The sequence below is a fragment of the Montipora foliosa genome, chromosome 9, assembly GCF_036669935.1.
Source record: "Montipora foliosa isolate CH-2021 chromosome 9, ASM3666993v2, whole genome shotgun sequence".
In the NCBI taxonomy this organism is placed as follows: Eukaryota; Metazoa; Cnidaria; class Anthozoa; order Scleractinia; family Acroporidae; genus Montipora; species Montipora foliosa.
The window spans coordinates 10,977,271-10,992,270 of NC_090877.1; the positions used below are offsets into that span (position 1 = coordinate 10,977,271).

At 41.2% G+C, this 15,000-nt stretch overlaps 3 protein-coding genes across 5 annotated transcripts in view; 2 read left to right on the forward strand and 1 right to left on the reverse strand.

The window, feature by feature from the left end:
- The window catches only part of LOC137969894 (uncharacterized), a 16,217-nt gene extending 13,664 nt beyond the window's left edge, over positions 1-2,553 (reverse strand). The window contains exons 1-2 of one of the 3 annotated variants that reach the window (XM_068816300.1): positions 2,406-2,553; positions 1,188-1,260 (exon numbers count right to left, since the gene is read on the reverse strand). The gene's annotated coding sequence lies outside the window, so the exon portion shown is untranslated. The remainder of the gene's footprint in view (positions 1-1,187; positions 1,261-2,405) is intronic. The other 2 variants (XM_068816301.1, XM_068816302.1) reach the window with 2 other exon arrangements.
- A 3,201-nt stretch (positions 2,554-5,754) lies between these two features.
- LOC137969925 (THO complex subunit 6 homolog) overlaps positions 5,755-15,000 on the forward strand; it is a 13,953-nt gene continuing 4,707 nt past the window's right edge. The window contains exons 1-7 of the mRNA XM_068816333.1: positions 5,755-5,783; positions 5,883-5,998; positions 7,477-7,541; positions 8,299-8,350; positions 9,212-9,269; positions 10,309-10,346; positions 10,427-10,475. Of these exons, the coding sequence (XP_068672434.1) occupies positions 5,766-5,783; positions 5,883-5,998; positions 7,477-7,541; positions 8,299-8,350; positions 9,212-9,269; positions 10,309-10,346; positions 10,427-10,475 (396 nt within the window). The 5' untranslated portion in view covers positions 5,755-5,765. The remainder of the gene's footprint in view (positions 5,784-5,882; positions 5,999-7,476; positions 7,542-8,298; positions 8,351-9,211; positions 9,270-10,308; positions 10,347-10,426; positions 10,476-15,000) is intronic.
- LOC137969923 (craniofacial development protein 2-like) lies at positions 12,910-14,256 on the forward strand. The gene has a single exon (XM_068816332.1). It carries the CDS (start codon positions 13,029-13,031, stop codon positions 14,133-14,135), a length of 1,107 nt encoding a protein of 368 aa, XP_068672433.1. The 5' UTR covers positions 12,910-13,028; the 3' UTR covers positions 14,136-14,256.

Sequence of the window (15,000 nt, forward strand, 5' to 3'; positions counted from 1 at the left end):
GTGTTTCAATTCCCCATCGACGCAGCACCAAAGTTTCTTTAGAAACCTAAACACTTTTATACATTTAGTTAAATTTAATTTTCAGGTTGATTCAAGGTTGAATCATAGGCAAAGTAAACCATCTGGGGAAGAGGTATTTATCGCCATGATTAGTAGTGGTATCGGATACCAGAAAAAGTTCCTACAATAGTCTGCTCATTTTTCAGATTTTCAGACGCAACAAATCCAAACAGTATATTGACAATCTTTGCTAAGTGATACGACCATGTCAACCAATAAGTCATTCAAAGTGTCAGGCAATGGTTGCCTAGTTACTAAGGAATCGAATATGTGTGTTGCTATATCGAGGCATATCAGTAAAGAAGATTTCCACCTGGGTCAAAGAATGAAACTATTTGGTTTTGTTTAGTTCATTAATTTCACCATTGTGAGACGAGGTCAGCACAAAAGCTTTTACCAGTGACTTAATTTGACCCATTTGTTCTGACTACCACAACAACAGGAACCCTGTGCTCTTATATCGCATAAGTTGAATTTACATCGAATAGTATTACTGCGATCGTATTATGTCCGCGTTGAGTACTACGTGTCATTACTGACCGTAAGAACACCTTAAGAGCGTTTCCAGGCGCGAAAATTCTAAGCTCATATTAAACTAAACGTTTTGATAAAACTCCTTTGTAATCGACAAAAAGGGGAGAGGATTGAGAGAAATGAGTGATCCTTGCACTCAGCTCAACAATTTAAGCAATAATTATTATCACTTTATAGAGACCTGAAAAATTCAGGGACGGAAAAAAGTCCCACTGGCGATGCTTTCGACCCGATGTGTGGTGGTCACTGGGCTATTGTTCAGTGCATATAATCATTTGTAAAGGCAATCATATCAAATAAATGATCAATACTCTTCTATATTAAACGTTCTAGATCTATGATACAAAATATCGTTGAATGAGAACTTTGTGAATCTCTTTTACAATTGTCAAATTTCCTTGTCAGAAAAAGAGCCTTATCTTTCTTCTGCCCGATCATCCTCGTTCAATCTTTTTTCCGCCATCGAAATTGATTTTTCTCACCTCCTATACTTCTAAAACCAAAATGGATATTTTTCCATGTCATCTATTTTTGACATTAAAACTAAAACTGGTTTTTCTTTCCTGGCAGGTTAACATAAACTGATTTCTTACCTTTCGTGATTCTAGCTTGATTCTGTCACTTGTCCTCGCCTAACACGTTCACTGAAGTCATCGGCCCAACTGACTTTAATAACCGTAAAAGTATTCATATGTATGAGATACAAATTGTTATATCTATATAGATAGCGAAAGCGTAAATTCACATAATACAATTAGGCTCTTTGACGATTCTATTATATTCTTTGTTATGAAGCTCACCAATTTATCAGTTATTCTTTGTTCCAGGTGAAAAAAAAGACAAGGAAAACTTTGAAAAGAATATGTGATAATCCGTTTGTGTGAAGTAAAACACGAAACCTTATACATGTAGTCTCAACTTAGTCTCAACTTGTTTGACAAAAGGTTAATTGGTTTCCCGAAACTGAAGAGAGGCTTCGAGCGTTAATTACAGACCTTAGAACTCTTTCCGGCGGAGATGGTGAAACGTCAACTCTACTTAATTTCTTTAGCTTACGATAACTAGTTTGCCCTGTAATCTAAAGCCAAATTTTAGTTTTTATCGCTAATGAGTTTTCCAGAGTTCCGAGCTCTTATTATTTCACATGCTCAACTTAACTTTATTAATTTTCACCGAGGCTGAATGATAGCTGCATTGGTTTGTCAAACAAAAGATGTGTCAATCGCCATGACTAGCAGTATCGGATACCAGAAAAAGTATCTGGTCTACTAATTTTCAGACTTTCAGGCGCAATAAACCGAAACAATATTGACAAACTTGGGTAAGTGGTATGACTATGTAAGTCACTTTGTCACCCAAAGTGACAGGCCAATAGTTGCCTAGTTATTGAGGAGTCGAATACAGCTACAAATTACGGTGTGTTGCTATATCGAGGCATCTGAGAGAAAAAGGCTTTTCAAAGAATGAATCTATTATGTTCTCTGTTGTTAAAAAAATACTTAGCGCGACCCTTTTATCATTGAGACAGCTGTGGCCGGAGATACGATAGGCAACCCTTGAAGTTGGACTCTCGACTGCGCTGAGATCTACTGCAACATACATTATTCAAAAAAAGTTTATAACGCAAGAAACTACCCGCAACTACTCCAATTATATATCTTACCATTAGCAAAAAAATTACAAAGAATTTAAAAGAAGTAATGTAGCAGAAGGCGTAAAAAGGAGAGTTCGACTCTTACAAAGCGGTAACGTGGGAGGAGGGGGTGGAGGAATGCTAATTAATAAAAAAGGTAAGAAGATGCACAACGTACCGGACCAGATCCACATCGAAACCTGAACAACAAAAAGGATTTAAAATAGCAAGGATTTTCGAAATTATCAGGGAAAGTAACCAGTCGACTATTTCGTCTGATGACACCAGCAGTAAGCCGTCGATCGCGAAACGTCGCAGTCTACAACCTAAGTGACCACATCGTGACCGGGAGTAAGGTATCATCGAGTTTGGATTCGAGTTCGAGTTCGAGTTGGACTTCGAGTTGGACTTCGAGTTGGACTTCGAGTTGGACTTCGAGTTGGACTTCACTTCGAGTTGGACTTCGAGTTAGGGTTCGAGTTAAAGTTGACTATAAAAATAAACCCCCCCTCCCCCCAAAAAGAAACAGAGGGGTAGGGTAGGGTAGGTCCCGCAAAACCAGAGCCCGCCGAGATACTTACATTTTCCGAAGGACCGCTTGTGCTTACGGGAGGGCACAAACCAACGATAGTATGACAAGGAATATTTTTCCTTGAAATGTAAATGCTAACCATGATCCATGATGCTAACCAACGATCTCTCATGAAGAGAAAGGATTTGAATCAAAGCAGTGTCCATTTCTGTTAAGAAAGTGCTAGTGGCACATAAAGATACCTTGCATCTCAACTTTGGCCTAGCATTGTAAGGAAATATTTTGAGGCTTAGGTGCCCGAGGTCTTCAGTACGGTCCTAGGCCCCGTAATCGATACGGAACGACCAAAGCCTGCAAATAACGTGTTTATTTTTTTTTTCTCTACAGTATTATTTTCAAAGCAACTTTTGTGTTTAAATTTTAACAGGCCCTTAATAGCTAGACCATCACGTGACCTACTTTTCATAAAATCGTGGGCCGGAAATTGAAAAAGCATGTCAAAAATATCAAAATGGCCAAGTTTGAAGCCCCTGGCATTAAAGAATGACTTTTATGACGGCTTGAATTTTTAAGAAAATGAGAACATTTGTATTGAAAAAGTTGTTGAAGAGAAAGACCTTGCTCTCCAGCAACATTTTCCATCATGGAAATCCTCTAAATTCTCCAAAAATTCAAAGTTGCCCATTTTGTCATTTTCGATATCCTCTTTCCACGTCTGGTATTCTTCAAGTTATAGCCCAGCAAAGAGCCAATGCAAATGTGGCGTACGCGCGCGTTTGACATTTTGGTCCAAAATTGAGCTATCGGAATCCTTACTTGTTTGACTCTGTGTTAAATGTTTATATTTTACTTTGTTTTACGGTGCAACAAAAAGCTTGAAACGTTGGAAAAGTTGGAAATTTCGGAACGGTCCGTACTCGGGGTCCGGAAGGCAAAATCTAGACCGCAGGAGCGGCGACATTCAGGAATGCTGAGAAGCTGGAGGAAAAAGAAGACAGTTACCTGTTTTCCAATTTTACTGTGAAAGGACCTTTCAAAACCTTTTCCAGATCTCGCCCAAAAAAATAATCAACATGAAAGTTACGGTTAAAAAGTGAGGTTCACTTCCCCTATAGTTTCCTCGGTTATAACTAGAAAAAACCGGCAACTATTGTCTACGTAGCAGATTACAGTTTAGATTACAGTGACAGATCAGTTTGTAGAGAAATAAACAATTTGTTCTTTTGAAAGTTGATGTTTTGTCCAAAACAAATGTTTTAGAAACTGATCATGACTGTGAGAAGACAGCTCGTTTTAAATGTCAATCGTAGTTCACTTTCGTTGCGTTTTTACTTTGCAAGTGCCTATGATTGTCTTGTAGAGCGAAATGAAATGTAGAGAGGTAATTAAAATTATTTTTAATTCTGAATAATATGAAATCGTCTATTAGTAAATATATGGGCCATGACCCCAAATATGGACAATTTGTTATTATTCATTCGCAGTGACAAAAGGTACCACACATTGTTGAAAACCTATATCCCTGCTCTATATTTTAATGTGTCAGCAATTTTATTACTCAAACTACATGAAAAAAAAAATAAAAAATCCTATTATTGCCCCGAATTCCTGTTCTTCGCCCAGCTTGTACATCTCTTTGCTTATTAACATTAATAATAAATAATAATTATACATTATTATCAATTATATACTTGCGTTTTAATTATTAACTCGAAGTCCAACTCGAAGTCCAACTCGAACTCGAACTCGAACTCGAACTCGAATCCAAACTCGATGGTTCGGGATTCCCATCGTGACTCAAACGTTTATACATTTTGTTATTTATTGACCACCACGATGAGCAAAGCAACCTTTTATCCAGGCGATTTGTCATAAACTTGAAAAAGGTGGGCCTTTTCAATCTTGACACCTTGCATTAAAAGCAGTCGGTTAGTGCGCACCCTTGGTGCATGAGGTCCCGAATTCGATCCCAGGATCTCACTTACTTGTTTCGACTTCTTTCCTTTCAGTGTAGCGTACGTAGCATTAAATATCCTTAAAACGGAGGACTGATGGAAAGAAGGGGGTAAAATGAGCGCACCGTCGGCTTCATTGTAGAATACCCACTAGAGGGTAGAGGAATTACTGACGTTAAATAAGTTGTCCATCCATACTTCCATCTCCTTTCTTTTGCTGTAATTCTTTTATGTTGGTCAACAGTTTTAAGTGGTTACTGCAATGTTTCATTCTACGTTTTTGGGCATTTTGGGTGTCATGAAATTACACCATTTTGCGTGACATAGCCCCTTTAAGTAACTAGTCTTCAGAGCTGGACACTGTAAACCGAAATCAACAAATTAACCGTGGCAAATCAAATCAAATGTAGAAGGGAAAACCGGAGTACCCTGAGAAATTAAAAAAACAGATCAAGTCACATCATGTGAGGCCGAGTCTGGGAATCGAACCCTGGTCACATAAGGGGGAGGGTTACTTATCGATCAATCCTTGCAGTGGTGGATCCAGGGGGAGGGTCGCGGGAGGGGGGGACCGAACCGGATCCCCCCTTCCCTAACCGAATTTTTTTTTTACTACTTGTTTCAGTCTAAAATTCTCGCATCTGCAGGATCGCCTATTATTACTCAGCTGGTTGACTTATTTTTTGATGGAGAGCCATTCTATTTTGCCACTAATCTGAAAAACGTTTCTGTAGTGTTTTTCTGAGTCAAGGTTTGGACCCCCCCTATCAAAAATTTCTGGATCCGCCCCTGCCCTGGCCCCTGAGGGTTGGTATGGCCAGAGTTTATATCTCACGACTTCCCGCACAGTAGTCTGATGCTCAACCGATCATATAAATCTTAAAAAGACGCGTTGCCCTCCAGTGACGCAAGAACGATGAAAGAAATCTTCGTATTGTTCCGACTAAATGTTTTAGATCTGAACTTCAGCCAGCGGTACTTTGCCCGGCGGTATTCCATGACAAAAGTTAGCTATGTCGTGTAACGGGAAACAACGTGACCTGAAAAGAAAATGGCGGCTGAGCGTAAGGTGAGCTGTCTGTAGGAGAACACAGCGATGTTTTTCCTAATTGTATTGCTTTTGGAAAAAAAGTCAACACTAAAAAAATATTTTTACGATTACCTTTAGGATCAGATCTTTAAAAGACGGATGGAACTTCACACAACGGTGTTTGCTACGGCCTTTTCGCCTTGTGGTAACTTTCTAGCAGCGTGTAACAACTTTGGACACATCGCTGTTTTTAGGTAGGGTACCTACTACTGTATACGCAGTCAAATCAAGTTCCGCGGCTCCACAGTTTGTTACGAAACTTCATTCCGCTTCTTTTGTTGTGCAACCTGTAAAGATAAGATATAATAACTTTCACATCGGGCAGTCATAGATCTAGCTAAACGGAAATTGCTCTTTATACGTACATACAGTGTAGATGGAACACGGAGGGTGCAAAGTTCAGGTTGCAGGTCATTGTTTTCCCATAACTGAAACAACCCAAACCTTAACAAAAGTGCTTACCATAGGCTTAAACGTTATCTTAAGCATAGTGTTTAGGTCTAATGTTTGCATTAGTAAAGGTTTGGGTTATTTTAATACATCTAGCCATGGTGAAACAGTCACAGACTTGCAACCTGCAGTTTACAATCCCTACGTACAACATACATACTTAATTGACCACTCCCCATACAGGAGTTTCAGGTCCATTGAAAGACAATCATTGAAACAACAGAACAGAACAACAACAACAACAACAATAACAACTAATTATTATTAAGAATCCCATCTGACTGGAGACAAACCAGTTGGCTATTTAAAGTGCAGGGCGGCGGGTCTAAAACACAGGCCTAGGGTTATCCAAATTGAGGGTTTTGTGTTACTTTCAAAAAGGTAAAACAATGACCTGCCATGAGTGACCTATGGAATGTGACTTGTGTTTTAGACCCGCCGAGTGCAGGGCTCCGACAAATTGAATCAGGAACACTGTACCATGACGAGGATCAAATTCAACTAGTGGTTAGTGAGAACGGGTTTTGAACCTGGGTTGTCCGGTTCTCAAGGCCACACTGCCTGCTCTCTTTCAATGGTACTTAAAATTCCTGACTAAATAAAATTATTTCAACCAATTGCTGTCTGAGGAAGAATGCTAGACGTACAAGAAAGCACATAGCATTTTGACACCGATCTTCCTACAGCCTACTGTATGACTTTTAAAAACTTTACATGTTCAGTTGCCTTATCCCTTTATGACAAGGGACAGTCTGTGAAGTTTTCATTGTTTCTCCAAAGACATCCAACCAGGTCAGAGCTATACCAGGAAATTATAAATCTATAGCGGAGTGCTGTAACTACTGAATACCCTGACACTACGAGTCAGAATACAATGTCATTGGATTTTATTCTTATGCAATATGTGGCAGAGTTAATTAATTTAGCAGTTTTTTCAAGTATTTTAAATGGATTGTAACGGGTGGTGAATGGTGTTCCCAAAATCTTGGCACTTGCAAACTTTTCATCTGATCTTGAAATCTTGACAGTCTTTGTGACGAGTTTCAAAGTGTCAATTATATTGCATTCATTTTGGTGTGAAGTCTTGCATGTTTTGGTCTCGGTCTCAGATTCACAAACAAGAGTCTCGGCATCTCGTCAAGGGTCTGATTTTACCATTCATCACCCCTATTGTGCTGCAAGTTGTGGGTTCCTTTGTAGCTCATGTTTGTACTGTTTTCAGTGTTGTTGCTGCTCTGGCACCAGATGCAACTTCACATAACAAAAGACCATTGATACTTTTCCAAGGTGAACATTATTGTGCATGTTGGACTTTACAACCCTGTTAGTAATTTTGAACGAGCAAGCCATGATTCTATTATTGCATTGCTTCCGTGGGAAAAACGTCAAGATATATGTACGTGCCTCTAAGACTCCATTTCCTGCATTTTGAGATCACAGTCAATGGAAAATAGTCTGTGGAGTTTTTAACAGGCAGTTAAGCTTAAGGCCTATTGGTCCATATTACATTTTTTTATAACAATATTTGCTTGCATGGGGAATGTAGCATAAAAATAAAAATGGACAGGAGTTTGGTCAAGCATTGGGCTTCATTTATTGACACTTTCAAGGTCAATTTATTAAATACTGAAAAATGGCAAAGAATTGTGCTAAAAAGGCTGGTTAAACAAAGAAAACACAGTCATATTAATTAGAAAAAGTTTAAAAAACCGGGGGAATATTAAGCAAAAACAGGAGGCTGGAAAAACTGTATTTGCCGAAAAGGGGAGTTTTCCAGCCAAAACGGGAGGGTTGGAATTAATCTGCATTAACCTTTGCTGAGATATAAAATTTAGTGGGTTTTTCACTACCACTGTGACATTGCTTGATGTGTTAAAGAGTGGTTGATATTTTTTTCGAAATGAAGAGATCTACAGGAAGTATTTTTGGCTTAATAGGAAAGGGATAGTCTGAATGGAAGCTTATGATTTACAGTAAGTACCAAGTTAATTGTTATTATTTACTATAAAAATAATAGTCTTCTTTCATTTTTTTTCGGTTTCAGGTCATAGTGGTCCAATTTACAGTCTTATATCTATAGACAGGTTTCTTATCAGGTAGAATTATTAATGAGTAAATACAAACAGTCTGTACAGTTTCACAGTGATTGTACATGTACGTTGCCTATGACATTATTTCTTGTATAAATAAAAGATGTTGCAGTTACAACTGGCATTCCTCTTCTACATGTAGCAAGCCTGTTTGTTTGTAGTGCTGCTATACAGTCTGAAAGTACCTTCTGTGGGATCCTTGCTGTTCGGACACAATGCAGTTTTCAAAGCAGCTGAATGGACTTGTCAATCCCAAGGGCTTTAAGGTTTCTGTCCTACCTACATGTATGGGGAACATTTTTTCTCCTCCCACATCTTTCTAATGGCAATCCTTATCGTCATCATCAGCATTAATGTCATTGTCATCATCATTGCTTAAAAATGGACAATTGGTCGTTGTAGCCACTTATTAATTAAAACCCTTTGACACCTCTAACAGGGTTCGTACGCGTCTTGAAAACCCTTGAAAAGCCTTGAATTTTGAGAGTACATTTTCAAGGCCTTGAAAGTCCTTGAAAATCTCTGCTCTTCATTCCTGGTCCTTGAAAGGCCTTGAATTTTTTCTGACCTGCATTTTTGATCTTTGAGAACTTTTTTGAAAATAATCAGCCATTCAAGTCATGTCATACAAACTCAGACTATTTCCATGGGTAATTCCTTCGACGAAAATGAAAAAGAGGTCCTTGAAATTTCAAAATTCTGCCCTTGAAAGTCCTTGAATTTTTGGTATGAAAAGGTGTACGAACCCTGCTCTAACGTCCCAGGACGTCCCCAGTTGAGGAGTAAAATAGTCTGGCGTTAGACAGAGTCTCACTCCCAGGGGTCTCCATTATGCAAATGACCCATTGTGTTCATGTCTCTCTTTAGTGGAGGATCCTCTGAAATTCATGGATGGAGGTGGGATGAAATTCTTGATAAAACAGAGGTTAGAACTGCAATCCCTTATTCCAGTTGGCATGTTCATACAAATTCATGTACATGTATGTTCTTAACATGCAGTTTTAGACTTGGGGGCAACCCTAGGAAGAAAGTTCGAAATATGCTAATCGTCAATGGAGCAAAAGTTCAAGGAACTCAAAGGGAAACGATCAGCATAATTTTTAACTTTTCAGAAAGGTACAGAAATAAATCCTCAGAATTCCCTATGAGGGAGACCATAATATGCTCAAACCATAATTCAAGTGCAAAATACACACATTGCCTCTTGTGGGATACAACTACAACTCACGAGAGTGTCTAAGTGGCGTAGGTGGGTGGGTCGTGGGTAATGGGTCATGGGTTGTGGGTCGTGGGTCGTGGGTTGTGGGTCGTGGGTTGTTGGTCGTGAGTCGTTGATTGTGGGTCATGGGTCCCTAACCCTAACCTAACCCTAATCCTTTTTTTTTTATCAACGACTGGAAATTCTCGAAACAGACAAGACCTAAGACCTAAGACAAATTTGGACCAAGCACTGAGAGAGCTAATAGATATCTTTTTTTATCTTCAAACAAACACGACCCACGACCCACCTACCCACGACCCACCCACCCACGCGATTTAGCCTCACCCCAACTCACAGTGAATTGACTGGCTCCCAGTTGGCTTGATAGCTCAATTATTAGTAGAGCAGTGTGGCACAATAGACCATTTCCGAATTCGCACGGCTGGACTGGATCTACATGCAGCATGAAATGGAGGCTAATGCGCAGGGCAAATCTTTTCACACACAAATTAACAAATTAAGATTTGCTGGCATTAGCCTCCATTTCATGCTACATGTAGATCCAGTCCAGCCTTGAGAATTGGAAAATGGGATATTGCATCACATGGTTATGGGATGAAACCCTGTTTAATTAATGCTTTGATTTTTGTACAGTAGGCTTTCTTTGTACCTGCTTACATGTATTTATAAGTTGCTGCTTAACTGTGGTGATCTAGATAAGACTTCAACTTTCTTGTATTTTCTTTTATGTTTTATTGATCAGTGTCCATCACCAGCTTGGACGTTAAAACCTCCTGCCAGGTACGCAAACTTTCAATAATGAATTGTACTAATTGTACAACTCCACTAACTCATCTTATATTACATTTCTGTCTCTTTAGCAATTCCCTTGACATACCAGAAACCAATGCATTAGTATTTGCTAGTCAGGTAAGTTGTTTGAAATACAGTTCATTATTTTTTCAATTCGTTACCAAGCTCTCATGTTTGATTGGTGACAAGGCCTTAATTATTGTTATCCAGTGAGTGTATCTGATGGTATAGTACAGACTTCCAGTTATGGACCACACTGTTTACTTATAGCAAGGAAATTAATTATCTTTTAATGTTATTAGTTCATTTTTGTTAACAACATCAAGGTAGGACCCCTTTAACCCTTTCCCCCCCGAAGAAGGATACTTAATACAATTATAATAAATAATAAATAATTTATTTATTTTACTCTCTCTAATGAAAGATGATTAAATGTTAACTTGTCAGTTGGGGCCTCTTCAGGGGTTAAAGGGTTAAACTGTGCTCTATTATTGCAAAGGCAGACTGTAAAACAGGGCTGTCAACCTCCCGGATAATAATCCAGGAGACCCCAGATTTTGGACGGTATCTCCTGGTCTCAAGAAAATCTTATGGTCTGAAATCTCCCAATTACATGTAATTGCTGAAGTTTATCATTTCTAACTACTTGTGAATCGACTTTCAGAACAATAAATTTCAAATACTTTGTGTTGTTTGTGAGTTATTTTAACATCGATAATAACAAAATTCAACCGTTTCATAAACTCTCACTTGTAAACCGTTCGTTGCTATTGACGGATTGTAATTTAAGCAAATGTGATTGGTCCGAAATAAAGCAATCAAATCAAAATTAATGTTGCAATACCAATGACATTTTTTTCACAGGATTTTTGACTTTTTGCCTACAGTGTCGGTTGAGTGCGGTTTTGTGTACAGTCGCAGAGATTAAAGATGTCAATTGACGTCTGGCCATCTGATGTTGATGATGTTTCTGAGGCATCTGTTGATAAAGGTCTGAAGCTTGTGGGTGTTTGATTTAGTAGTTCTCCATGTTTCGGAGCCATACAGTAAGACAGACTTGACGTTGGTGTTGAAGATTCTGATCTTGTTGTGGAGGGAGAGGGCTGAAGAATTCCAAATAAGGCGGAGGGTGTTGAATGCATGTCTGGCCTTGTTGATCGGGCTCTTGATGTCTTCGTCTGTTCCTCCATCTGTGTTGACGACACTGCCCAGGTAGACAAACTTCTCCACCTCGTTCAGGTCTTCGTCGTGGAGTGTGATGGGGTCTTGTTTCTTGTTGTTTATTCGCATCACCACCGTCTTCTTGATGTTGATATTGAGGCCCGTCTTCTCAGCTTCTTCGGCAAGGCGGGACAGCTTCTCTTGTGCGTCCTGGTGTCTGTGTGAGAGGAGGCTAATGTCGTCAGCGAAGTCCAGGTCCTCCAGCTGTTTGGTGAAAGTCCACTGGATGCCGGTCTTCTTATCTGATGTTGCCTGCTTCATAATCCAGGCGACTACCAGAAGGAAGATGGTCGGCGACAGTATGCAGTCTTGACGAACACCGGTCTGTACCTGGAATGTGTCCGTCAACTTTCCGTCGTGTATGACTTGGCAGCTGGAGTTGTCGTACAGTTGCTGTATGATGGAAATGAACTTGGGGGGGAAGCCGTAGTGTTGCATTTAGCCTCCAGATGACGTCACAATCCGCGACTTTTGGAAGTCGATGAATACTGAGTACAGTGGGGTCTGCCATTCAAGCGACTGGTCAATGATGATTCGCAGCGTGGCGATATGGTCTGTGCAGGATCTGTCTTGATGAAAACCTGCCTGCTCCTCTCGTAGAGTTTCGTCCAGGGCCTTCTTGATTCTCTCCAGGATGATTCTTGTCAGGATCTTGCTTGGGATGGAGAGCAGCATGATACCCCGCCAGTTGTTGCATGATGACAGGTCCCCTTTCTTCGGCAGTTTCACCAGGTACCCTTTCTTCCATTCCACTGGGATCTGCTCGTTCTCCCAGATCTTCATCAGGAGTGGATGGATTATCTCCGTGGAGGTCTGGACGTCCACCTTTAGTGCTTCTGGTGGAATGCCGTCTGGGCCTGCTGCCTTGCCTGACTTCAAGGACTTGATAGCTTTGCTGACCTCGGCCTTGGTTGGTAGATTGATGCTCACCACTAGCTGGTTTGCTGCTGGTGGGATGTCAGGTGGGACTTGAGGTGGGGGTCTGTTGAGAATCTCTTGGAAGTGTTCTGCCCATCTTGCTCTCTCTTTGGCTTCATCTGTGATGGTCTCGCCGTTCTTGTCTTTCACTGGTCTTGAGGGGGCCTTGTTTTTCCCTGACAGTGTTCTTGTGATCTCATACAGCCTCTTCATGTCTCTTTTGCCAGCTGCTGTTCTGCTTCTTCTGTGAGGTCATGTATGAATCTCCTCTTGTCTGCTCTGGTGCTTTTCTTGACCGGTCAGTTCAGCTCCCAGTACTGGGCCTGTAGATCTTGCTTCTGTTGCAGGTCTTTGGTCTGGTTGTCGTTCTTTAGCTGGGGCTATACGGCTATACAGCGTAGGGGCGCGTCCCCCGGGTGGCGGATAGGGGAGCCCTCCCTTTGGGGGGTTGCACCTGAATAATACGGAATAGGGTGCCGCGGACCGACATAGCCTAGGAGAAGGACAACTCTGATTCCAAATCCCGGGTAGATGGAGAGCTCGATAACCTTGGTAGGCAGTCCATCTAGGAGAAGGAAAACTCCGATTCTAAACCACGAGTGGATGGAGCTCGTTAGCCTTGGTCGGCAATCCATCTACGAGAAGGAAAACTCAGACACCAAACCAACCGGCCCTCCAGGTCTGGGGGTTGGGCGCTGGGCTAACACCCCAGTCCCGGGAAACAGACTTGTTACAGAAACCGCAACAACAAATCCAGAAAACAACTTGGCTCCGGGAGAGTCCTCTCCAGTAGAGCCTATGATGCGGGCTGGTGAAAGCCTTCGGGAAGCCAGTGTGCAGACTACTCTTCTGACAGCCAAAATCAAGACCAGAATAGGGACCTGGAACATCCGAACCCTATATGAGGCAGGGAAATCTGCACAAGTGAGCAGGGAAGTGCATCGCTACAACCTCAAGATGCTAGGGCTGTGTGAAAAACGCTGGAACGACACTGGACGAACGCGACTGACAAGTGGTGACACTATCATCTACTCTGGCTATGAGGAAGGACACCCACACCTTCATGGAGTAGCCCTGCTTCTGACACCTGAGGCAGCACAGGCACTACTCTCCTGGGAGCCAGTATCACCGAGGCTCTTGACGGCAAGGTTCAACTCCAAGGGGAGGAAAGTCACCGTCATCCAGTGCTACGCACCCACCAACGCAGCAGAGACAGAGGAAAAGGAGGCATTCTATGAACAGCTCCAGGCAGTGATGGATAAGCTGCCAAGAAGAGACCTGAAGATCCTAATGGGTGACCTCAACGCTAAAGTGGGGGCAGACAACACCAACAGAGAACTCGTCATGGGAAAACATGGAGTTGGCGTCCAGAACGAGAATGGAGAGCTACTCACTGAGTTCTGCACCTTCAACGACCTGGTCATTGGAGGCACCGTGTTCCAGCACAAGCAGATCTACAAGACGACATGGACATCACCAGATGGGAGGACTGTGAATCAAATCGATCACGTCACCATCGGAAGAAAGTGGAGGAGAAGCTTGCTGGACGTCAGAGTCAAACGAGGAGCAGACGCAGCCTCGGACCATCACTTGGTGGTGGCAGACCTGAAAGTCAAGCTGAAAGTCTACAGAGACTGAGCAGACAGGCCATCCCACAAATACAACGTACACAGCCTGAAAGACAAAACAAAAGCTGAGGTCTACCAATGTGAACTGAGAAACCGGTTCAGCGCACTCTCCCACCAACCAGAAGAATCGGTAGAGGAGACATGGTGTGGCCTTAGGGACACCTGGAAGGTCACATGTAATGGGGTCCTGGGGAAGAAAACTAGACAACACAAAGAGTGGCTGTCAGCCAATACCTGGACCCTCATCAAAGAGAGGAAACAGCTAAATTTTGATCTTAACAAGTGTTATATTGAAACCCAAAATGAAAATTGGGAGTAACCACGCATTTTTCAAAGATAATTGATTAATAATAATTATCTGTAAAAAGCTTTAAAATACAAAGCAATGTATGGCATTCTTTCTCAAATTGAAGCTTAATTATTTTTAAAAAATGCATGGTTACTCCCAATTTTTTTTTTGAATACCAAGAGTACTTACTAAGATCTACTTTCTCCAGAAAGTTTTAAATCACGCGAAAATCACTCAGTCTGTTACTGTATTGGTAAGCGTCACCAATAGGAAACCAGAGTTTCTCTAGATGCGCAGAATGTATGTGCAATAACAATAGTAGGCACCGTCCTTGTTAATAGCTTGTTTGGTTAAGACTGTCTGTGCATGCGAGGGGCTTTAATAGGGAGTTTGGTTAGTGATGACAGCTACGGCAATTTCCCACGTATCTTATGATTGGACTACCATGTTCACGTTGTGTAGTATCAGTGAGGGGGACTGGATTGGCAAGAATGGTTGTTAAGTAAAGATAGAGAACAACTTGGCTTCACGTTTGTCATGCTAATGTCAATTGAAAACCTAAATTTGGTTATTTCATGCTGTTTTT

Bases quoted from the DNA above. Each gene is read 5' to 3' on its own strand.
- LOC137969923 (XM_068816332.1), top strand. From the start codon at position 13,029: ATGGAGAGCTCGATAACCTTGGTAGGCAGTCCATCTAGGAGAAGGAAA.